General features: G+C 38.7%; 1 protein-coding gene across 1 annotated transcript in view; it reads left to right on the top strand.

The window, feature by feature from the left end:
* Positions 1-25,306, top strand: part of abcd2.L (ATP binding cassette subfamily D member 2 L homeolog) — a 31,617-nt gene extending 6,311 nt beyond the window's left edge. The window contains exons 4-10 of the mRNA XM_018252628.2: positions 299-464; positions 1,747-1,841; positions 5,316-5,461; positions 14,553-14,698; positions 15,741-15,825; positions 18,202-18,327; positions 20,828-25,306. Of these exons, the coding sequence (XP_018108117.1) occupies positions 299-464; positions 1,747-1,841; positions 5,316-5,461; positions 14,553-14,698; positions 15,741-15,825; positions 18,202-18,327; positions 20,828-21,038 (975 nt within the window). The 3' untranslated portion in view covers positions 21,039-25,306. The remainder of the gene's footprint in view (positions 1-298; positions 465-1,746; positions 1,842-5,315; positions 5,462-14,552; positions 14,699-15,740; positions 15,826-18,201; positions 18,328-20,827) is intronic.
* The last annotated feature ends 824 nt before the right edge of the window (positions 25,307-26,130 follow it).

The raw sequence follows: 26,130 nt of genomic DNA, 5'->3' as shown, positions 1-26,130 counted from the left end.
TGACTGCGCATGTGTGCTCTCATACTGTCCTGGCTTGCCTTCTAAGTGTAGTCTTATGGCTACAGTTAAATATGGTGCTTTCTGTGATTTTTAATTGTATATGCAAAGTCATAACCGAAGAACGCATCTGATATATTCCATTCACTTCAAAAACTTTAATGGCATAGAATTTCTGTAGTTGGGTGTAATGTATCTCTTCAGTAAGTAAGCCAGTTCATATTAGAAGGCTCTTCTGAATGCTGGCATGTAAACTAATGTTTATTGAGTAGTAACCATTTTGTGTGATTTTATCTTGCAGGTCACAGAATTAGCTGGCTATACAGCCAGGGTATATAATATGCTTTTAGTCTTTAATGAAGTTAAGAAAGGAATATACAAGAGATCTTTAATCCAGGAAACAAAAAACAACAATAAGAACAAGGAGAAAACAGAGCTGCACATTGATGGGCCATTGGAAATTAAAGGTAATTAGCATAAATGTATGTAATAGCTTGAAATTCTGGAAGTTATAGTTCAGCAACAGTTAAAGATCATCATCCCCTTGACCAGTACACACAAAGGACAAGGCAACTGCAGCAACCAGCAGTTTGTTTTGAAGGTAGCAGAGCTATGATTCTTGAAACTAAATTGAACCTAGAAAAGTATTGTGTAATGATGCCATTTAGTTGCAAATAAATCAACACTGTCCTCAAAAATATTCTTACATTTTATCATTTTATGCACAAAGGTTTTAAAAACAAAGTTTCACAGTCCTCATAAGAGAGGTGTAATATTATTTTTACTCAACAGTATTCTGATGTATTTATTTTTCAGACAGATTAATTACATTAGTAAATTATTTATATATATATGTATCCTGTCAGTTTTAATTCAGATACAGCTTGATCCATTGCCAATGATTGAATCAGCCCAATTTTGTTTAGTCCATGGGTTATCAAATCTGACAAATATCTGTTAGGTGAATCTTCCAATCTCACCTAACAAGAACATCTCTAGGAATATGACTAGTTTGATTCTTAATCTAGGATAATATTACTTCCACAGCATCTCTTATCCTGAAAATTGTAAGCAATTTCGAACCAGCACATTAGCACCCCAAGTTTGTTTATGTTACTGACAGTAGATACTGTTTTTAATCTTTGTAATTTTCAATGGATCAATGACAAATATTAGAAAGAAACATATTAAAAATACATTTAAAGTATGACTAATATGCTAATTTAACTCATAGCGGACACAGAATCCATTTAGAACCATTTTGTGTTTTATATCAGTCTATAACAAACAATGACCGCTTTACTACTATGAATTTAGGAAGTGCAAAAATAATGGCAGCATTGCACAGATGCAAAGATTTTCAGATAACAATTTGGATTATTTGATTAAAATGGAGTCTATGGCAGAAAGCCTTTCTGTAATTCAGAGCTTTCCGGATAATGGGTTTCCAGATAACAGATCCCATACTTGTTCTGTATTTGGTGCATCATTGAAATGACAAAGTAATTGTACATTGGAAACATACATTACTATTTAATTTAATTAATTCTAATTTGAGGTGAGATACATTGTATGTGTAGAGCTCAGTGCCAGTAATGTAGCTTTTAAAGTCCCATCCAATTCTGTATCTGATCATCCTGCGTCACTTGTAATACGTAGTACGTTTTACAAACCCTATTTTCCTCTTTTTGGTTGCTTCTTTAAAATTCAAATGAATGATTATTTTAACACCGTCCTCTCTCTTTATAGGTAAAGTAATTGATGTTGAGCATGGAATCATTTGTGAGGATGTTCCTATAATAACCCCAAATGGAGATGTGGTGGTTTCCAAGCTAAATATTAAGGTAAATATGCTTAAAATAGTATTGCACTGTGTACAAAATTATAAAGTGAAGCTTACTGTTCTTGACAGGTGTTTTATGTGGGTCACATTAACACTGAAAAGTGGAGCAGCACAGACATTTGCTAAGTATTTTCTTGCAGCTAAACACTCTGCACCAAAGTCTTTTGCAAGTAGCTTCATATACATGTGGTGCTTATACATGCAGTTTAGTTTTATTTATATTTATATCAGTTTAGTTTTATCTCTATAACATGACCATCATTCCCAGCTACAGCCAGGTGATCCCAGTGGTGGCCAATAAAAAGGGCAATGTTTGGGAGTGTTAACCTTGAAAGCAAGCAAGGTGTAGGTAAAATTTAGTCCCTGTGAAAAAAAATGTATAATGAAGTAGTAGATTTCTTAAAGGAGAAGGAAAGACTTGCAGCACTTAGGGGTGCCAAATGTTAGGCACCCCCAAGTGATTGTAGTTACAAGAAACCCCGGGCCGCTGCTCCTATCAGCAGAAAACTGCACTGGCCCGGGATTATACCAGTGAGCATCACGGAGCGATCCACTTCCATCTTCTTCTTTCTTCAGATTTCCCAGGGCAAACGCATGCGAAGTTGAACGAAATAGCTGACGTTTAAGTTCGGCTTCTCGTTCTACTGCGCATGCGCAGCCGTGCAAAGAACGAGAAAGATGGAAGAAGATCATTCCGTGGTGCTCACTGGTATAACCCAGGGCCGGTGCAGTTTTCTGCTGATAGGAGCACCTGCCCAGGGTATCAAGTAAGTAACTACAATCACTTGGGGTTGCCTAACATGTTGGCATCCCCAAGTGCTGCAAGTCTTTCCTTCTCCTTTAATGAAACTTGCATCTCCCTGCTGTAAACCTCCTCTTTGCTGTAACTGTGATATTAATAACATGTATTATGCATTTGCACTGTATGTATTTTATTTGTTTTAATGATGATCTTCCACTGAGGAGGTGCAGGTTGGGTAGGGTGGCTATGTACCTATTTATATGGTCTAATAATATGTGCAATAATATGGATTTTATATTACAAGCACCCTGACAAGTTGCTATGGGTATCAAATTTATTATCTGAAATTTGGATCACACAATATGATGCATTCCACCTGTGTTTGGCACTTGCATGAGTATGATCTCATAGCAAATAGAGTCACGTGTTTCTTCCAGTGTTCCCCTTCACTAGAAAAATTCACAGCCAGGGAACAAAGTCAAAGACACCCATATGAAGGCCTATAGTAGATAAGCAATCCTAAATAAAAATTACTAGTTTTTTAAATGCTGTTAAAATGCTCAGAGTTTTATATGATAGATTTATTGCGTATCTATTTGCCTTTGTTTCAGTCATTGCTGGAACAATATTGGAACAATATTTAGAACTAGTTAGAACTTAATTATACATTAACCCACTTAAATACATACAGCACTTATTTACATGTAAATATCCTCTACTTAATATATAATTACACTATGTGCTCATAGTTATTTAATTTACCATGTCATGCAGATATTCCATTGTGGGCTGCACAACTGGAAGATTGCCAAGTCCTTTTCCTATGGAGAAAGTGCAAGCTGTGACAAAGTGAAAAATCATATTGTAACTTTAACTAATTGGATACATTTAAATCAATTAAATTTAAAGGGATCTTTGTGTAATTAACCTCCATTCTTTAAGTCTACTAAAAATTAATTTAAGCATCATTTATCAATATTAATCATTTAAGCATGAATTGCTGAAGAAGAATGAATTAATCCCAATAGGATTATTTTGCCTATAATAAGGATTAATGATATCTTAGTTAGGATCAAGTAAAATATACTGTTTTATTACTACAGAGAAAATGGAAATAATGGTATGGGACCTGTCATCCAGAATGCTTGGGACCTGGGGTTTTCCAGAAAATAGATCTTTCTGTAATTTGGATCTCTATGCCTTAAGGGGCAGATTTATCAAGGGTCGAATTTCGAAGTAAAATACTTCGAAATTCCACCATCAAATTGAAATACTTTGACTTCGAATATCGAAGTCGAAGTATTTTTCACCGAATTTGGCCATCGAACGATCAAAGTAAAATCGTTCGATCGTACGATTAAATCGCTCCAATCAAACGATTCGAAGGATTTCAGCGATCGATCTAACGATTTTACTTCGACTTCCAAAAACTTAGAAAAATGCTCTAGAAGGTCCCCATAGGCTAAAATAGCACTTTGGCAGGTTTAATTTGGTGAAGTATTGAAGTCAAAGTTTTTTAAAGAGACAGTACTTCGATTATCGAATGGTCGAATATTCCGAATATTATCGATTTTTACTTCAAATCGAAGTCGAAGTAAATTCGAAGTCATAGTATCCTATTCAATGGTCGAAGTATCCAAAAAATTACTTCGAATTTCGAATTTTTTTACTTCGAAAATTCCCTCTCATTTACTTCGACCCTTGATAAAGCTGCCCCTAAGTCTACAAAAAAATAATTTAAACATTAAATAAAACCAATGGGCTAGTTTTTATTCCGATAAGGATTAATTATATCTAAGTTTGGATCAAGTCATGGTACTGTTTAATTATTACAGAGGAAAAAAAAATCATTTTTAAAAATTTGGATTATTTGGATAAAATGGAGGCTATGGGAGACAGCCTTTACTTAATTCAGAGCTTACTGGATAATTGGTTTCCGAATACCGGATCCCATACTTGCATTTTTTATTACATTTATTTAAATTAAAACATTTTAACATTTAAATTAAATTATTTGATTACAATTCAGTCAATGGGAGTCATAACTTTATGGAAAATGGATTCTTGTATAACAGATTCTATACCTGTACCAAATATATAGTTAACATTGCTATGAAATTCACCCTGACACCCCTGCCTTCCAGCACTTGCTCTGTTTAAAGAATAGTGAGCACTGGCATTAAACTCAGTCTTGATAAGCAAGTCTGGAGCATAGTCTCAAAAAGTTTTTTACGCTGATGTATTTTAGATGCTGAAGAACCTCCTGAAACTGCACGTGCCACCTCCCATTGATTTCAGTGGGAATTACCTGACACACCAGTGCAGTAGGTTCTAGGCCCAAAATATTCAGTAGTGCCGGCCGAAAATCAACTTTGCAAGTAGTGTGAAGTGGTTCTCATTGAAGTCAGAAAGAGGCAGGGTGAGCTAGTAGGCTTAGTTTTGGGTTTTTCTCCATCTGCTCTTAACTTAAAGAAGTAGAGAAGGGTTATTTTATAATTAATGTAGCTAGAAGAGCATACTATATTTAACCAATATACAGTTCAGGGTGTTCAATGAAAATTTAGATCATGTGATGAATCACTAACACAAGTGAGTAAAGTAATGAATCAACAAAACTTGTTTTGCTTATCAATCGAAAACACACTATATACAGAGTTTCTAAAGCACAAGTCCTCTCTTTATTGATTACCTGATATAGTTTGATTACTTTCAGCTTTGATCATTTTATTTCAGGTAGAGGAAGGAATGCATCTTCTAATTACTGGACCCAATGGCTGTGGAAAAAGTTCTCTATTCAGAATTTTAGGTGGACTATGGCCAGTTTATGGAGGAGTTCTCTACAAACCTCCACCTCAGAAGATGTTTTATATTCCACAAAGGTATATTTTTTGTAGATTTAGTTCTTCCTAGTCTTCATGATTTTAACTAGTTGTAATGGGTACAAGTGCCCAAAAGTGTTGCACTGGACCACATTGCTTTACCGACAGGTGGCGGGTTGAACTTTGTCCTTGGGTTCACCCTAGCTGTGACATCAGCTCCCACTGATTCCCCACTCCGTCTGGAGGCCATAGCTTATTAATATACTCTCATCTGTCTGCCCCATCCAGTGATGTCAGAGCAAGGGTATATAAATAAGAACGGGTCATTTGGGTTTCAGGTTGGGAGGGGGCTGGTTGGGGTTGGCGTGGGTTAACTTTCTGTCGACCTGTGCATCACTAATACACAGATGTTATGACACCAGCTCATACAACAACTTGTGAAGCAGAGAGAAAATTTCACATACGCGCACAGCATGGAACGGTGATCCATAATTATAGAAAGATCCCCTTGTGTAATTTGCCCTTTACTTGTACAGCTATCAATTCAGTTGTATATTAACTTATTATTGATTATATTATTTACATTACAATAAATTAAAGTGGTAGTCATTTGAAATATTACATGTATATTTTCTAGTACTATATTTGTTGTTAATTTATTGTGTTAATGAAACTGAAAAAAACCGAAAATTTTTAAGGGCAACTAAAAATAAATAAGGGAGGGGCCTTGTAAATTTATATAAAATTAACCATTATCGTTTATTTTATTAAATAGTGTGTTTGCATTTGCTGTAATATAGTTTACATAACACAGCTATTATATATCCATAGGGGCTGCCTTCAAGGTTCAATAGGGCCAAGAATGTATTTATTTGCAGATGATAAACACACACATAAAAATTGTTACATTTACTAGTTTTACTGCCCTTTAAATAGGTATGTTTAATGGCTGCATGGTAACATTGCTATTTAACTGACAGAGGCATCACCTTTCTTATATTACAAGAAATTAAATTATCGGGGTTGTCGGAAATTATTTTGAGCAAAACTTTATATAATATGGTACTTGTTAACCCTTTAGTGCATATATTTATAGGGGCAGATTCACTAAGAGTCGAATTTCGAAGTAAAAAATACTTCGAAATTCGACCCTCGAATTGAAATCCTTCGACTTCGAATATCGAAGTCGAAGGATTTAGCGCTAAACGTTCGTTCGATCGATCGAAGGATTTTTCGTTCGATCGAACGATTAAATCCTTCGAATCGAACGATTCGAAGGATTTTAATCCAACGATCGAAGGAAAATCCTTCGATCAAAAAAAGTTTAGCAAGCCTATGGGGACCTTCCCCATAGGCTAACATTGACTTCGGTAGGTTTTATCTGCCGAAGTAGGGGGTCGAAGTTTTTTTTAAAGGGAAAGTACTTCGACTATCGAATGGTCGAATAGTCGAACGATTTTTCGTTCGAATCGAAGGTCGTAGTCGAAGGTCGAAGTAGCCCATTCGATGGTCGAAGTACCCAAAAAATACTTCGAAATTCGAAGTATTTTTCATTCGAATCCTTCACTCGAGCTTAGTGAATCGGCCCCATAGTGTTATTCACTTGATCAGTTTATGAGGTATGTTTATAACAAATATGTTAACATTTGCATAAACTAATGGCTGATGCTACACTCTAGCTGTCTTGACTAAAACCCTTTAAACAGAACTATCCAGATGGGAATTAATCCGTCTTACTGTTAATAAATCCATCATATGCTTCTGTCATATCCTCATATAGGTCAATCTCAATTGAAATGCAAATTAAATTTTCTTCAGATGGGCTCTGCAATTTGAATGTCTGTAATATTTTGTGCAGTGGTTTAAAAAATAATTTACAATAATCTAGCAATTCAAATTAGCTAGCAGTGTTTTATGTGCTCATTAGTCCGTGGTCCACAAACACATTCATTGACATTAAGAGGCAGATTTATCAAGGGTCGAATTTCTAATGTGAAAAACGTCGAAATTCGGATTCAACCAAAAGTTTATTTTGCCCGAATAGGTCAGTTTTCAATCGAATAGGTCTGTTGTAGATCGAATTCGGATCTTACGAATCAAAGTAATAGCGCATTCGATCGAATTCAATTCAAAGTTTTTCCAAAAAAAAGTCCACCAATTGACACCAAATGGGTTCTAGGAGGTCTCCCTTAGGCTTAAACAACAATTTGCAGGTTTAAGATGGCAAATTGTTGAAATTGTAAAGAGACAGTATATGATAATTTCTAAATTAGAATTTTTGATTTTTGATCGAATTTGGACTATTCCCTAGTCAAAGTACACAAAAATTAGCTTGAAATTTGAAATTTCACTTCAACCTTTGATAAATCTGCCCCTAACAGGCTGGAGCCTCCTGACTTTATACAGATCTATTGGACATGTTGCACTCCAGCTACATACTGTAATGGAATCCGAAGGTTCTTACCTGCATGGCGTCCAAGATGGCGACCAAGATGGCGTCCCCCTGCTCCACCATGTGGTCCCTGCTGGTCGCAGGCCATCAACGTCAAGATCGAGTCGCCCAGGGATTGGTCGCCGGCGACGGAACGGACGCCGGCGCCAGAATCGGGCGCCGGCGTCAGGACGTCAGCGTGGGGACGCTGGCGTCTGCGTCTGACGCCAGTGCGTCAGTTTTTGGCGCCAAGCCCAGGACTATTTTAACCCCATTCCCCTTTTCTTCATTGCCCGATTATAGGTTCCTTTACTGTGTTCCTGGGTGTTATCATTCTGCTATATTTTCCTGAGTACCGTTTATTGCCTGTTTCCTGGACTTTGCTGATTGCCGCCTGAACTGACCCTTTTGCTTGTATTTGACGATTCTTCTGGATAAACCCTTTCTGTACTGCGAACCTGGTCTGGTCTCCTCTTTGGTCCTTACTATTACTGTGCCTTCGGGCCCGTTACAGTATAATCGGGCCATGGACCCTGCGGAGGAGACGCAAGTTACGCCCGATGTCTACCAAGCTGTCCGAGGATTGTCTTCTCGTCTTCTCTCTTACGAGAACCAGCAATCTCAGTTCAGCCAAGTCCTTCTGGCGATTCAGGAGAAGCTGTCCGCATTCCCGTCAGCGGCCCACGCCCCTGTTCCAAGACCTGCTACACCGGTATGTGTCCCTGAGCCCCGCATACCTGCACCCCCTCTGTATTTCGGCGATCCGGAAGCATGTCGCGGATTCATCATCCAGTGTGAAATCCAATTTGCTCTGCTTCCCGGCCAGTATGTCTCAGAGCGTGCTAAGGTGGGCTTCATCATCTCCCGGTTACAAGGGAAGGCTCTGGAATGGGCATCACCACTCTGGGAAAAGCAAGATCCAGCCATTGACGATGCAAAAGCCTTCATCCGGGATCTCCGCACTGTGTTTGACGCGCCAGGTCGGTCTGCCTCGGCTTCTGCTCGGTTGTTCCAGTTACAGCAGGGAACTCGCTCTGTGCCGGAATATGCCATAGAGTTTCGTACCTTGCTGGCAGAAACATCCTGGAACAACGACAGTTATCACGCTGCCTTCTACAACGGCCTGGCAATGCGTATCAAGAATGACCTAGTGTCCCGCGAGATCCCTTCTTCTTGGGAAGACTTGGTTTCCTTGGCTGTAAGAGTCGATACCCGGCAGAGGGAACATCTTGCTGACTGTGAGCGGGTCTGGAAATCGCAGAGGTCTCAACCAGCTTTAGCTCCTCGCTTCCAGAGACCCATACTACCTCCCCAGTCTACTTCTACTTCTTCTGTTTCTCCTCCTCTGCCCGCCAAGAAGCAAGTACAGATTGGTCGCTCTCATCTGTCTGATCAGGAGAAACTTCGTAGAAAGGCTACTGGACTTTGTTTATATTGTGGGGGCAAGGCTCACTTCGCTCTGGAATGCCCCATTAAGCCTGGAAACGCCAGAGCCAAGGTTGGGGAAACTATTCTGGGAGGAATTGTCCCCTCTCCACAGTCTTCTTCCCATCGATTTCTTCTTCCTGTGCAAATCCAATGGGGCACCCGGAAAGTCTCCCTGCAAGCCTTCCTTGACTCTGGGGCCGCTGGAAACTTTATGGACAAGGTCTTCGCTGCTAATCACGCTATTCCTCTTCAGCCCATGGCGAATCCTCTTCGAGTCCTTGCCATCGATGACCGTCCTCTGTCTTCTGCAATCATTTCCTTGTCTACACAAGAACTTTCGCTTAAGGTGGGCACTATGCACTTGGAGAGACTGTCCTTTCTTATTATTGACTGCCCTTCCACTCCAATAGTTCTGGGGCTTCCATGGTTGTGTACCCATAACCCAGTCATTGATTGGACCTCCTCACAAGTCTCCCATTGGAGTCCTTATTGCCAGCAGAATTGTTTGCCTGCTGCGCCCCTTGTCAAAGTTTCTTCTGTGTCTTCGAATCCTTCTCTTCCTCCCGTTTATCAGACCTTCTCCGATGTCTTCAACAAAGGCTCTGCTGAGACTCTCCCTCCTCACCGTCCTTACGACTGCCCAGTCGAGCTTCTTCCTGGTTCCATGCCTCCTCGTGGTCGCACCTATCCACTTTCTCCCTCTGAGACTGCCGCCATGAAGACCTATATTCAGGAAAATCTTCAAAGAGGTTTTATCCGCCCTTCTTCTTCCCCTGCGGGAGCAGGGTTTTTCTTCGTTGAAAAGAAAGATGGAAGTCTGCGACCTTGCATTGATTACCGGGGGCTTAATAAAATTACCATTAAAAACCGCTATCCCCTCCCGTTAATTTCTGAACTTTTTGACCAGTTGAGGGGCGCCAGTCTCTTCACCAAGTTAGATCTTCGGGGCGCCTACAACCTCATTCGGATCCGTGAGGGGGATGAGTGGAAGACCGCTTTTAATACTCGTGACGGGCATTACGAGTACCTAGTAATGCCATTCGGTCTCTGTAATGCCCCTGCGGTCTTCCAAGAGTTTGTAAATGACATTTTCAGGGACTTATTGGGGCAAAGTGTGGTCGTTTACTTGGATGACATCCTTATCTTTTCCAAAAATCTCCAGGAACACCGTTCTCAAGTCAAAGAAGTTCTTCTTCGTCTTAGGAGGAATAATCTGTTCGCCAAATTGGAGAAATGCTCTTTCGAAGTGCCTACCATTCCCTTCCTTGGTTATATCATCTCCCAGCAGGGTTTCAAGATGGATCCCGCCAAAGTCTCGGCAATTATTGATTGGCCTCTTCCCACCTGTGTCAAGGCCATTCAGAGGTTTATTGGCTTCGCCAATTATTATAGACAGTTCATTAAAGGTTTTTCTTCCAAGATTTCTCCAATTCTTGCTCTAATCCGTAAAGGGGGTAGACCTCAACACTGGCCCCCTCAGGCTCTGGAAGCTTTTGAATCCCTTAAAGAAGCCTTTTCATCTGCACCAATTCTCAGGCACCCGGAACCTCTTCTACCCTTCTTCCTCGAAGTCGATGCCTCTGATGTGGGAGCGGGAGCAGTTTTGTCTCAAAGGTCCTCTTCCGACGGTAAATTACATCCCTGTGCTTTCTTTTCCAAGAAATTCTCTTCTTCTGAGCAAAACTACGATGTTGGGAATCGTGAACTACTTGCTGTCAAGTTGGCCCTGGAGGAGTGGAGGCATCTACTGGAAGGGTCTTCTGTTCCTGTAACCATCTTTACCGACCACAAAAACCTCGAATTCATCCAGTCCCTCAAACGTCTCAATCCACGACAAGCCAGATGGTCTTTATTCTTTTCCCGTTTCAACTTCATCATCACCTTTCGTCCTGGCTCTAGAAACAGAAAGGCTGATGCCCTGTCCAGAAGTTTCATTTCCGAAATGCCTAGTTCCGAGGTTCCTGAACCCATTGTGCCTTCTTCCAAGATTATCGCTGCCTTATTTCCGTCCTTGGCTTCGCAACTCCTCTCTGCCCAGACCTCGGCTCCTGGAAATGCCCCCTTGGGGGTTGCTTTTGTTCCTCCAGATTGTCGTCAGTCCATTTTGTCCCAAGTCCACACCTCTAAGCAAGCCGGTCATCCGGGAATTGAAAAAACCACGGAACTACTTTCACGCCTGGTGTGGTGGCCATCCATGAGAAAGGACGTCAGAGACTTTGTTTCTTCCTGTGCCACCTGTGCTGTCTCTAAATCTGGACATTCCTCCCCCAAGGGTCTTCTCTTGCCATTACCCATCCCATCTCGCCCTTGGACTCATTTGGCGATGGATTTCATTGTCGACCTGCCCTTATCCTCCGGCCACACTGTCATCTGGGTGGTGATCGATAGATTTAGCAAGATGGCCCATTTCACTCCTCTTCGAAAATTGCCTTCTGCTCCTGAACTCGCTGAACTGTTTATTAAACACATTTTTCGTTTACATGGTTTCCCTGCCGAGATTGTGTCAGATCGAGGTTCTCAATTTGTCTCTAAGTTCTGGAGAGCTCTGTGCAAGGTTCTTAATATTTCTCTTCAGTTTTCCTCAGCTTATCACCCACAGTCTAATGGTGCCGCTGAACGGGTCAACCAGGCCTTGGAGCAGTTTCTTCGGTGCCACGTGTCCCTGTGCCAGGATGATTGGTCGGATCTTCTTCCCTGGGCTGAGTTCGCTCATAATAACGCTTTGCATTCCTCTTCTTTGAAATCTCCATTCTTCTGTGTATATGGTCGGAACCCGTTGGCCTTCCCTCAGGATCTTCTCCTTACCAACGTTCCTGCGGCCAACGACCAAGCTGCTCACATGTCGGCTATCTGGCAGGCTACTTCCTCTAATTTGGAAAAGAGTTCTTTGGTTCAGAAGAGGTTCGCCGATAAGAAGAGAGTTCCTTCCCCACCATATGCTCCTGGGGACAAGGTTTTTCTTTCCACCCGCAACATTCGCCTCAAGATTCCCACTCCCAAGCTTGGTCCTAAATTCATTGGTCCTTATCCTATCATCGAAGTTATCAATCCGGTGGCGGTCCGTCTTCAACTTCCTCCCGAGATGCGGATTCCTAATGTCTTTCATGTTTCTTTACTTAAGCCTGCCATGTCTTGTTCCTCTTCTTCTTCCCCCCCAGCTCCTGTCCTGGTTGATGGTCACCAAGAGTTCGAGGTCAAGAGGATTCTGGATTCTCGCTTTTCCAGGGGCACTCTTCAATATTTAATCGAATGGAAGGGTTTCGGTCCTGAGGAGTGTTCCTGGGTAAAAAACTCGGATGTCCATGCACCTACCCTGGTCCGTAAGTTCCACAGACTGTTCCCTTCTTCCCCCAGTCTCGGTGGTCCTGAGGCCCCCCCTAAGGAGGGGGGTACTGTAATGGAATCCGAAGGTTCTTACCTGCATGGCGTCCAAGATGGCGACCAAGATGGCGTCCCCCTGCTCCACCATGTGGTCCCTGCTGGTCGCAGGCCATCAACGTCAAGATCGAGTCGCCCAGGGATTGGTCGCCGGCGACGGAACGGACGCCGGCGTCAGAATCGGGCGCCGGCGTCAGGACGTCAGCGTGGGGACGCTGGCGTCTGCGTCTGACGCCAGTGAGTCAGTTTTTGGCGCCAAGCCCAGGACTATTTTAACCCCATTCCCCTTTTCTTCATTGCCCGATTATAGGTTCCTTTACTGTGTTCCTGGGTGTTATCATTCTGCTATATTTTCCTGTGTACCGTTTATTGCCTGTTTCCTGGACTTTGCTGATTGCCGCCTGAACTGACCCTTTTGCTTGTATTTGACGATTCTTCTGGATAAACCCTTTCTGTACTGCGAACCTGGTCTGGTCTCCTCTTTGGTCCTTACTATTACTGTGCCTTCGGGCCCGTTACACATACATGTTAACTTACAGGGGCAGATTTTCGGATTCTGGCTTTTTGCAGCATCAGGGTATAATAAATCTCGAAAAAGTTTTTTTACTTCACAAAAAAAAAAGTTTTCGCCCCAAAAAGCCTAACATAAATTTGAGGGTTCAGTAAATAACGCCCTAAATATTGTGATGAAAATGGTTGTTGTTTGAATTATTTTGTGAAGTTTAGTGAAGTCAAAGGGTTGTTGTTATTATTGCAAATTATTATTTAATTTCACTTTTAAACAGCACTTTATTTTATAATTAAAAAATATATTTAAATGCCTGGGTTATTTCTGATTATCAGTATTTTTCCATGTATTTGGTTTGATTTCAGCACGCATTATTGGCATCTGTTATGGCTTAAATATAAATGGAGAGACCCTTACTTTGCAACATACACCTCCTAGCCCTTCGGATGAAGTGTAAAATATATAGTTGGGGTCCTTTAGGAGGGTAACATGGTGGTGTTAAACATTTGACTGTATTTAAACAATACAATCCAAGACATTCAGAGGTTCCAAGGAAGGATATGAGATTTTATTTTTGAAAAATACAGTCAAAAAGGCTAGTGGCACACGCCTCTCGCTCTTCTCAACTTCCTTATACACAGGCCAAGAAACAGCCCCATGTGGTACTAGCTTTAGTCATGAAGGGTCCAGTCTACAGATCATTTAAGAGATAGCAGCAATCTAATCAGCTAATTTTCAAGGAGGTATTTTTACTGGGATGGCCAATAATCCCACTGTTGAGCAAAATCAAAAAATTATAGAACCCACAAATGAGTGGGTTCAGTTTTATATAATGAAAAACCTGTGGCATTACTGAATAAAAATGCATTCACTTTATTAAATGTCTAGTCAATTAGCCATTGCTTCATCAAGAAAGTCATGCATAGGAGTGGTGACCACAGGGGACAGCTGTATAAATGCATGTAAGTTTGAACCATCACAATTAAATGATATGCTCAACTGGGATCACTGTTTCACTATATGTAGGAAGTTAATGTGCTTTTGTATGCAGGGGTAATTATCTTATATACAGGGAGTCACTGGGCCATTAATCCCATGGCTCAAAGACATCATATTCTCCACTGGCAGAGAAGCAATTAAACCAAACAGAACAGATTGTACATAGAATTCATGGAAACTGCCTGTTACCAACATTGACAAGTGGATTCAGCCAAAAATCATTCACTTGAGCATTTTCTGTCCAAATACACAGCTGTAGAAACTTCCTACTGATTTCATTAGATGGTATATTTTAAGCTTTTTTACACAGGTTACCAGTGTTCTTGGGATTCCTTTTGTATGTTCATTTGTTCTGTATTCTCCATCATTTATTGTAATATACTAAAGATGAGTTATGTTTTTTGCAGACCATACATGTCCATCGGAACACTGAGGGATCAAGTAATTTATCCTGACTTACTGGAAGATATGCGTGAGAAAGGATATCAAGACCAAGATCTGGAACGCATTCTTGACATTGTTCATCTAAACCACATAGTACAAAGAGAAGGAGGTAAAGTCATAGACTGCTGATGATTCTACTTGTAACCCTTATTACACTCATTGATGGTTGATGCTGGATGTTAGGGTGGCATATTCTCAAAAATGTTTCTGTATTTCTGACAACCCATTATTGATGGGATACTGTAAACTTATGGGATCCACAATAGACATGTTCTTCTCTTTAAGACAGTTCTTTCAGACACATTCAGCATATAAAATATAAATCATAAAAATAACTCCTGCCCATTAGGCACTACCTTCATACATTTGATGCGTTTCCTCACTAAACTGGTCCCTCGTAGATTACCAATAAGAAAACACATATGTTGGGGTCAAAACTGTTCTCACATTACTCATTTTAGGGGGAATTGCTGAGCCTTCTGGCTTTTCTCATTTCCTCACTCACTCAGTCCCTTGGTCGAAGGATCCCGCTGCAGGCAGCACACCCAGCCCCTCTACGAGTTCCTTACACAGACATGTAACCTTCCTGTCCTGTGTACTGCTCAGAGAGACCATCTATATTCACACTACAATTAAATATCTTTCCACAGGACAGCTTTCCTGTGGAAAGTGGGCTCCAATATAGGAGATGGACCATTGGAATGGATTGTCTAGCCTTCGAGAACACTATAGCTTTCAGGACCAGATAGCAACATCTCTTTTGAAGCTTACATCTCCACTATGGAGATCTTAAAGGGGAACGCGAAAATGGAAATTTAATATATGCTTCATCCTACTTAAATAATACATTTTCTAAATAGAATCAATTAAAAATTCTGACTAATTTCTGAAATAATAAAGTTACTCTTCACTAACCACCTCTAAGCATCTGCCTCACTGCAGAAGCTGGAATGACAGATCCAATAAATCTTTTGGGGGGGCTCCTTTTGCTTAAAATAATTATTAGAACTCACTCTTAAAATCACCAGAAGTAGAAGAGAAGATAATACAAAAGTCTCCGCTAATCAATATGAGAAACCTTTACTTTAAGTAAAACCTCTATCATATAAAGCAGTTATTTTTCAAATGATCTCTGATTTCTCTGTCTTCAGGATGGGATGCTTTTACAGACTGGAAAGATGTTTTATCAGGAGGTGAGAAGCAACGGATGGGAATGGCAAGAATGTTCTACCATAGGTAACTAAAATATTTTTGTATTTCTTATGTGTTGAAGCATTAATCTCTCTGTGAGACAGATTTTGGAGCTAGGTTTCCCACAACTATGCAGTCATATTGTATAGGTTCTGGAGCAGAACTTTGTTATTAAGTGTCAGCTGTCAGGCAGGGCTACAGAGTGCTGGCAGGTAGGAGCCTTGGTAGCATGATGTCTCCATGTTTGGTGTTTAGAAGAACCAGAAGTATATAATGCACTCAGAACTTGATTTAATTAGGAATGTGAACAGAAGACAAAGATGAAAAATATAACCTGAAGCTAAGTGGGTATAACAAGCCAGAGGTCAGGGCCAGGCTGCAGGCCGCAAGCTGAAACAAGTCTGTGTAAACAGACAAGAGGTCTTTGGCAGACAGCAGGCAATACAAGTCTCTGGAATAGGCCAGGGGTCAAAACCAGAAGATCAGAATAAAGGCTAGGTAGCAGGAACAAGGGATAATAGGACTGAGGAATAAGCAGGCAAATCTGGAGCAAGGAACCAGGCAATTCAGGAGCTCGGTACAAAGGGAACTAGAACACAGATATGAGTCAATGATCCAGCAATAGCTGGGATGCAGGCACTGCCTTAAATAGGGTCTTGATGACAAGATTGCTAACACCTGACCTTAACAAGATTAGAGGTGGAGACTGAGAAAACAACAGAGAGAGGGTATGATTACTTGGACTATTATCAGCATTAAGCACCAAAAGTCTCTGGTGTCTCAACAGGAAAGTCCACTGTCCAAAGACCCTGCAGACAAGGGTTTGAAAACTGACAACTCCTGACAGTCAGCCTATATTCTTAAAGGAACAGTTCAGTGTAAAAATAAAAACGTTTTAAATCGATAGGCTTCACAAAATAAAAAATGTTTCTACTATAGTTAGTTAGCCAAAAATGTACAAAGGCTGGAGTGATTGGATGTCTAATATAATAGCCAGAACCCAACTTCTTGCTTTGCAGCTCTCTCACTCAGTGTTAGTCAGCGACTTGAAGGGGGGCCACGTGGGAAATAAATATTCAGTGAGTTTGCTTTTAATCCTCAGCATTTAGGTCAGGTTAAAATTATGACCCATATGCCCCTCAAGTCACTGATTGGTTACTGCCTGGTAACCAATCAGTGCAAAGCAAGAGTGCTGCAAAGAAGGAAGTATTGTTTTGGCTATTATGTTTTACATGCAGTCACTCAAGTCTTCATAGATTATTTTTGGCTAACTAACTACATTAAAACATTTTTTATTTTGCATTGCCTGCAAAATGTTACCCTGTTTACCCAGTTTTTATTCTTATACTGAACAATTCCTTTAAAGCGGTAAAACAAGTCATAATTTTATATCCTCAAATGTGCCTCCCATGTATGTGGATTAAAAAAATGGGGTGTGGAAGTTGAACAGCAGTGGTGAAGGCTAAATGAGCTCATGTCAAACTGGGAGGTATTGTTTACCTTTAAAGGGATACTGTCATGGGGAAAAAATGTTTTTTTTAAAACACAGTTAATAGTGGTGTTCCAGCAGACTTCTAAACTGAAATCTCTTTCTCAAAAGAGCAAACAGATTGTTTTATATTTAATTTTGAAATCTGACATGAGGCTAGACATATTGTCAGTTTCCCAGCTGCCCCGAGTCATGTGACTTGTGCTCTGATAAACTTCAGTCACTCTTTACTGCTGTACTGCAAGTTGGAGTGATATCACCCCTCCCTTCCCCCCCCCCCAGCAGCCTAACAACAGAGCAATGGAAAGGTAACCAGATAGAAGCTCCTTAACACAAGATAACAGCTGCCTGGTAGATCTAAGAACAGCACTCAATAGTAAAATCCAGGTCCCGCTGCATCACATTCAGTTACATTAAGTAGGAGAAACAATAGCCTGCCAGAAAGCAGTTCCATCCTAAAGTGCTGGCTCATTCTGAAAGCACATGACTAGGCAAAATGACCTGAGATGGCTGCCTACACACCAATATTACAACTAAAAAAATACACTTGCTGTTTCAGGTATGAGATTTTATATTGTTGAGTGAATTATTTGCAGTGTAATTTAGAAATAAAAACGACATCATAAAAATCATGACAGAATCCCTTTAAGTAATGATGACTTCCAATGTAAGCAGCACATGCTTTGACTAATCTATTGTTGCCTTGGACACAACTACAAGAGAGCTAAGAGGTTCATCTTCAACAACTAGCAGATATTTCCTTTTTATCAAGTGTTTGTTTTAAAGTTCAAAAGGGAATAATAAATAATATTGTATGCACAATGTAATGAATTTATATCACATTGCTTTTATTTCTTTCAGTCTCACTAAGGAAATAACTGGGTAGCCAAATCTATTTTTCATTAACTCACATGCTATTTTTATACCAAAAGGCCGCAATACGCATTGCTTGATGAATGTACAAGTGCTGTGAGCATAGATGTAGAAGGAAAGATATTTCAAGCTGCAAAGGATAATGGAATAAGCCTTTTGTCAATAACTCACCGACCATCCCTTTGGTAAGAAAAACTACAGCCATTATATGACACTGTGATTAGGTGTTTATATTTTGCACAACCATAGCACTATCTACATTTATAAACCTCTGTAAAAGTATATTCAGTCCGAAAAAACTGAGGTGTGTTGTGCTGCCTTGTAGGATTTAGCCCAACTTCCTCCTATTAACATAGTCCACTGGGGTTGAATATGTTGATAAAAGGTTATAATTGTGCAGCATTACGTGCTGGTAAACCCCGTATGGTGGTCCCTAACTTGTTTACCTCCGTTCATAGTATAAAAAAAATTGTACCTCTCTGCATAGTAGCATTACTTGGGTTAATTCAAGCTTGCTGCCAAACAGTTGCAGCAAAATCCAGCAGCAAAGCTGAAGGAGGAGGGGGATGCCTCCAGTATATGGCCACCTTCAGTGTATTTACAACACAGTTTTATTAACGTGCATGTGTCAGTCGTGCAATAGACGAGAGGGGGGCTGAAAATGGTGGTGGTGTTCCCTAATATGTCCCTGCTGCTGTGCTATGTTTACTCTCCAGCATGCACATCATAGGGTTGTAAAATTCCAGCTTAAGCAGTAACGTTTTTTTTGTTTTGGTTTAATTGGTGTTATTTTGTGTGTAAATACTATAGCCACAAACAAATACAAAACATAGTACCCAGCAATAGTTAAAGAGAAAAAAGTCATTTGATGCAGTCTTTTTCTATATGAAGGAACTCATTTGTGCAAACATGTTGGTGTAGTTCAAAATGCACCTACTGTATATTTACCTTCATTTTAAAGTTTGAATTCTCAAGTACAGCCTTAACATTACAAGGGCAGATCAAGCAGAAATGTATTTTTCATTTGGGTGGCAGGATGATAGTATACTACTGCAACTTGTACTATAATAATATACTATACTAAATGTGGAGGCATCTTAACTTTTTAACAAGACACATTGCCAGATTCATTGAGAAAAAGTTATCTCATAGTTTATTATGTGAAAACTAATGGATGAGATTCAATTCAAGGAGAAAAATATTTCTCCTAATTCAGTTACAGTTTTTCCCCCATAGACTTTAATAGAGTTTTCACATGATAAACAGTGAGGGAGGTTTTTCTGCAGACAAATCATCCGAGCCAAAATACAGGCACCAGTGGCACCGATCATGACGACCATTGATCAGTGCAACTTTCTCATACAGTAGGCACAGTCTCTAGTTATTGTGGGTACAAATTGTCTTCTTTGAACTGTGTTTGTATCCAAACAATATAAATACAAAGAATTACAAATGTCACGTGTGAATATTTTAATATTCATTAAGCATGTATTTATGCACATTTCTTTGTGAACAGCCCTTGAAACAATGCAGTTTCATGAACAGTTTTGCACATTCCACAATTTGTAAAGTAAATTAGTGTTTTTTATCCATCTGTCAGCAACCATTGCTAAATGCACCTTTCTCATAGACACCCTCTTAGTTATTGTGGAATAAAAGAAAAATCTTCTTGAAATTGTGTTTGGATCCTAATAATTTAAATACAAATAATGACAAATGTCAAGTGTGACGTTACATAAGTGTGATAGTCCTTGAAGGATGCAGTTTTGTGAATATTTTTGCATATTCCACTGTAAATAAACTTTTTTTTTCAAATTTACTAAAGATCATATATCAAAAATAATTCTAAAGCTAATGATCAAGATTATCGAATGTTATATAATATTATCAAAGATAATATGAATCTAATCACATAGGATACAAATATGACAGAAGATAAGACAACAATGTGTATGGAACAACAGTTAAAGTCTGGTCTGCATATGGCATGAGGAAACCCTGTTAAAAAGGACACAGTTCCATCTACAAAAGAGGTTTTCAAACAATTTAAAGGGGTTGTCCATCTTTGTGGAAAGTCCAACCAAAGTGGTGCACAGTAAATACTTTTCCCTATACAACTATTTAAAAAAAAATGCCCCCTTTCTTTGATATTTGAATTACAAATAGGTTCTTATCTGATTGTTAGGTACATTGCTTTCTTAGAGATAGGCAGCAGAGAGAGAGAGAGGACAATTACACTACTGCGCATGCTCCTCGTTCATTTGCATATCTTTAATCCGATTGGCTGGCAATTGGATTAACGTTATGCAAATGAATGACAAAAACAACCATGCACAGAAGCCTTAGATTTTACATTAATTGAAAATGCTTCTCTGCTGGATTTCTGAGTCTTAGTAGAGGAGAAGGGGGTCTGCAGAGGTGTGACCCAGGATCAGTAGGCACAAACAATATATATTTATTACAGAAAAGGGGGCATTATTTTTAAAATACTTCAATTTTTTTGACAAACTTTTGCAAAGTCCTTACATAAACAGTAGTAACATACAATATACAGTTCTTTAAAATTTAATGTATTTAAAACTCATTATGAAGTGCTGTACAGATATTTTTTCGTTAATCATACACATATGTTTTCTGTTTGTAATCAGATATGTCATATAATGATTGTTTTACATTTCTGCACAGGAAATATCACACTCATTTGTTGCAGTTTGATGGAGAAGGAGGGTGGCGTTTTGAACAACTGGATACAGCTACACGTTTGTCATTGAGTGAAGAAAAACAAAGGTTGGAATCTCAACTTGCTGGAATACCTAAAATGCAGCAGAGACTGAATGAACTGTGTCAAATCCTAGGCGAAGATTCAGTGCTTAAAAAAATCCAAGCAGAGGAGTAGCTGCTCCAGTTAATCGCTAACTTTTAATAGGCTGCAGATCAGGGATGTCAAAGCTGCAGCCCTCTAGCATAAGTGAACTACAACTTCTAGAATCTGTAAAAAAGCTGCTTGCTAAGGATACTGTGGGCTGAGGTTCACAACTACTGGGGTGGATGGGGTGTAAAACGTGCTGCTGAAACTAAAATGTATGCAGAATTCAAGGAAAAAACCTGCCACATGGCTTTGTTTTGTTTTTTACTATTGAGCTATATTCTATAGTATGCAGCAATCTTATATTTATGGCTCATTCTTACGTTATGGGTGATACATTACATAAACAAATCATCCTTAAAACATGGACACAAACTCAGTTTATTTGCAATAACATTGTAAATGAAACCCTGATGTTATTTATTTTAGAGTGCCTTTAGATTACATCAGACATGGAGTGGTGCAAGTTTAGCATGACGCATGAGGATTTTCATTCAAGGCATTAGTGATGATATATCTTGCATTGCACATATGGTATTCATTGAGCTTTGAGAAGACAACAACATTTGCCCTACCCGTGTAGATAATAGCTACCATGTAGGATTTAACATTTAGTAGTCTACTTGGGTTATAGTAGTGTAATTAAACATCTGGTAGCTATGGATAACTGGCTGTGTTGTGCTTGTCAGTGTGGTAGTGTGTGCCTTGTTCTGGGTTGTGCTGGAGGGGCAGGGATGCAAGTGCTAAATGGAGGTGGAGGTGCATCCCTTACTGCTCCAGCAGTTGCACTCCTGCCCAGAATAAATGTGACCTATGAATTGATAAATGCAGTAAGAAGTGGTATTATCCCCAAAATCCAAAGAACCAATTTGTTTGATTTTAAATAATTGTTTTTAGTAGCCATAAGGCAGTGTGCTGTACACAAAGTTAACCAATAAAACCCAGGTTACTAATAAACCTGTAATAAGTTATTTTTGCTACTGATAAATTGAGATTCTAAAGTGAAATAAATTATTGCCTCAAATTTTAGGCAATAACCTGTTTTTTTTTTAATAGAATGAACCCCTTTGAAATCCTGTAAATAAACATTCATTATCTTCCATACAGGAAGTTAACCTTATAGAGGTAGCGCCTCCCGCTCCTAAAATGAAACTGATTAAGTGAAATAAATGTAGAATTGCCTCTGCATGAGACCGTTTCCTACAGCCTCTTCCTGAGATGTGGCTATGCTTGGCACAGAATGTTTGCATGGATCTGCAGAATACTTGGCTTGCTGAGAATGACACCAATTACAGAAATGGTATGGCAAACATAGAATGGGCATTCTATGATACCTCATAAATGTAAGGTTTGCATTCTCAGCAAAGGTAGTAGGTTTGTTTGATATTATTGCTTTCAGTGTTGTCCAAATAGCTCCCTTTTGACCAAAACAGTAGCATGTGGTTGGATAGTTTTAATGCTCAGTCGACTAATAATGCATTATTAGATGTCCGCAATAAAAGCATGAGTTGCAAGGCACTGATATGCCAAATTACAAGAAGATATAATACAGTATTTTCTCCACTGATATATTTTTAAATTCCATTAATATTTCATTGCACAACTGATATAAAAGATGTATAGTGTTATACGCAAGTGTACAACAATGTATGTACATACGTCAGAAACCTACAAGACTATAGCACAAAACGAATCGTCTCTGGCTTAGTCGCATATAAATGAGTTCTAATAAGTTTGAAGTTTGTTAAGGAAATGCAAATCACATTTAAGCAATATTTGAGTATATATTTTTATATACATAAACAAATATAGTTGAAATACACAGAGAGTAAAGGAAATAGGCTATATAATTATACTTTTATGTATCGACTAATCATTGTATATATATATATATATTTTCATTTGTTTTAAATTGCATTGCCTTTAAATGCCTTTATATGGCCAGCAAACCTTTAACCCTGCCACAAACAAATATAATGTTAAATATAATATTTATTTAAAAAATAAATGCATTCAAGGCTGAAGTCTCCTGAATATACTTGGGTAATGAAGTGAATTCTGATCAATTTACTCATCTCAAATGTTCTCTTACCTTATTTACATACATTTTGCATTCTGGTCTAATTGAAGAAACTGTGCACAATGTGTGTTAACAATATGTATGAATGCTCAAAATAGTTTCCCTAAATTGCTCCACCCAATTCAAGACAGGAAGAAAATGGTGATATCTTCAAAACTTTGAATATTCTTATCCTATTTAGACTCAATCTCCTACTATTTCTCAAAATATTTCTCAGTCAGCAGAATTCATCATATCTCAAAAAATGTTGTTTGAAAAAAAAAACCAGATTACATCATTAGTTGCAAATAATAAACTTTAAGAATACTCCATTAGCAGTGCGCTCAGTTGGATGTACAAATCCCAACATTGACCATTAATAAAGCGCCCTTTAAGAGTCCGATTTACCAAAGTGGAAGTGGAAAAAAACACGAGTGCAGAAAAGAAAAAACAATAAAAGTACTCAGTTTCTTTACCCAAGCAAGCAATAGCTTGTTTCAGAAAAAATATAGTCCCAGTTGTAATTTGTCACAGAAAAAAGTCACAAATAAATGAAAATTACATGGTTCCATTCATTTACAATGGGACTGAAAATCTTGAATGTTTTAATAAAGTGGGCATAAAAATTTAAGCTTCAGAAAATACTGGTCAGCCTTCACTTGCCAAAGTCAAATTCAAATATATTCACTTTTGGATATCTGCGTTTGAGAAAATAACACACTGTCATGAATATTGTGACTTTTCTTTTTTAACTTAAGTATTTTGTCACGGAAAAAAGCCACACATAATGAATGAAAATCATATTCATATTACTTTTTTTTCACTTGATGAATCTTTTTCTCTCTGAATTCAATCTGGCCCTTTATTTCTTTAATAAATCCTGAATATTCAAGCATTCGAAATATATTCTTGAGAATATTCATGTTTTTCCTGCATTTTGAAAAAAAAATCAACCTCAAGTGTTGATACATCTGCCCCTCTCTGTGTATGACCACCTTTAGTATTTTATCTGATAGAGAACTTTTTATAATATCCCTCCCAACTGACCTGATGTAGGAGGGACAAAAGCTGTTTACAGATCCGTGGGAAGATGTTTGGGTGGATTAGTGTAAGGCTGGACATAACTGGGCATGAACAGCGTAGAGGCCATAATCCTGTATTGGAAAAAGGAAACGTGGTATGGCTTACAATATAATTATAAGTGGCAGTAAAAACCGTGGGCTGTGTAGAAAATGTAAGTTTGGTGGATTAAAAGGAAAAACTACCACCAGTGACAACTGTGAGCTTTGCAATTGTAGGGCAATTTAAAATGTGTAAATGTTGATTTCATTTAGAATCCTAAATATATATTAAGCAAAGACAGCTCATGTAACCTGAACAGCACAGACAGCAGCATGTATTATTTAGTAACCTTGTTTTTTTTCTGTCCTGACTGCCTGCATTAAAGTTTCATTAGGTTACAGTATTACTGGCCTCTCATTTAAAGGAAAAATATTCCCTACGTCAAATTTTAGAGCTGTGAGAGTTTTTTTTAATACCTCAAATGAACTCAAAATGCGAATTATTTCCGACTGAAGAAAAAACTCAAATGGAAAAAACTTGAATCAGTAAATTCAAGGTGAACAACCCAAAAGCCCTAATTGATCGAGTTTTTCACGGGAAAAGACGAATTGCTCGAGTTGATCGAGTTTTCGAACAAAACCCACCGAAAAAAACTCGAACATCATGACGACTATTAACATCTTCAAATGGTTCAAGGGACCTCTGCTATTGATTTCTACATGAACTTGACAGGTTTTAGCTGGAGTATTTTTGGATTCTATTTTCAGCTTCAGGGTATAATAAATCTAAAACAATTTGTGGTTTTTTTTAACCTGAAAATTTGGGTTTTGAATTAAAAATACCCTTATAAACTTGAATTTTTTGGGTTTAATACAACCCAACCTTTAATAAATCTGCCCCTTAATGTACACAGTAATTATGAGCTCATGTTAACTGACCAACGATATTTTGGTAGATTTGTGTTGGGTATTTTTTTGTTGTTGTTTTGTTTTCTATTTAATATAATTATAAGATTCATTTTTATAGAAATATTTCAAGGAAATGAGTTATCCGATAAACAAGTACAGTATTATGAAAAGCTGCTTTCTTGATATTTGTTTGGAAACTGTGAAGATTATCTGTATTACTGTACTTCTATGTAAATTATTACAATGGCCCATTAAATACATCCTCCAAATGGTTTCTTATGTCATTTTTTTAGAAGTATCCTCATACTAAAATGGCCAAGGTGCAAAGTGCAAAAAAGCATTATGTATAAGGTATCCTCTTCCTTAAGGCTTGCAATTTAATGGGGTAATGATGGCATCAAAAGTTGGAATGTTATTCCCTGGATCCTCGGAGTACACATTGACAGGGAAGGGTAGCAAGTGTTCAATAAACATAACAAAAATAAAATACAGTGTTCACAATTGCCTCATTGATAAAGCCCTCCCAATAATATGCTTTAAATTTAAAAGTGTCATGAAGAGAAGGAGCTTCACCAACACATTCAGCTATACACCATTTTCATTACATGGAAAATATTTCCCATAAAGAAATCCATGTCAGTATTCATTTTACTAACATGGAATTCATCAAGAAAAGGATGATCACAGTAAGTATGACACACAATATTCCCTTACCCATGGGTGTCCAAACTTTTGCAACAAGGGCCAGAGTTAGTGAGGTGAAAATGTGTGAGGGCCGACCATTCAGCCTGACATCCATTCCGAGGTAGCTAGCTTGTGATCAGGATTATTCACTCCTGGAGATGGACGCGTACACGACGTTTAGGAAGTGGAGTCTGTTTGGACTTATTCTCTGCGCCTCATTTAGACAAGGAATCACATAGCCATAGCAGTAATATTTGGGCACATAATTAGTGAAACGATCTGCTGCCTGTGTGCTGAAGGTGTGAGCAATAGACACGTAATGGCACGTAGTGATGCACCGCTCTCACATACATATTTAGTTTACTGTACTGGCACGTCACTACGTCTATTGCACCTTCAGCCATAAAGA

This window comes from Xenopus laevis, chromosome 3L (assembly GCF_017654675.1).
Source record: "Xenopus laevis strain J_2021 chromosome 3L, Xenopus_laevis_v10.1, whole genome shotgun sequence".
Taxonomy (NCBI): domain Eukaryota; kingdom Metazoa; phylum Chordata; class Amphibia; order Anura; family Pipidae; genus Xenopus; species Xenopus laevis.
The sequence above is the reverse complement of the archived record's forward strand: the minus strand, read 5'-3'. Positions and strand labels throughout refer to the sequence as shown.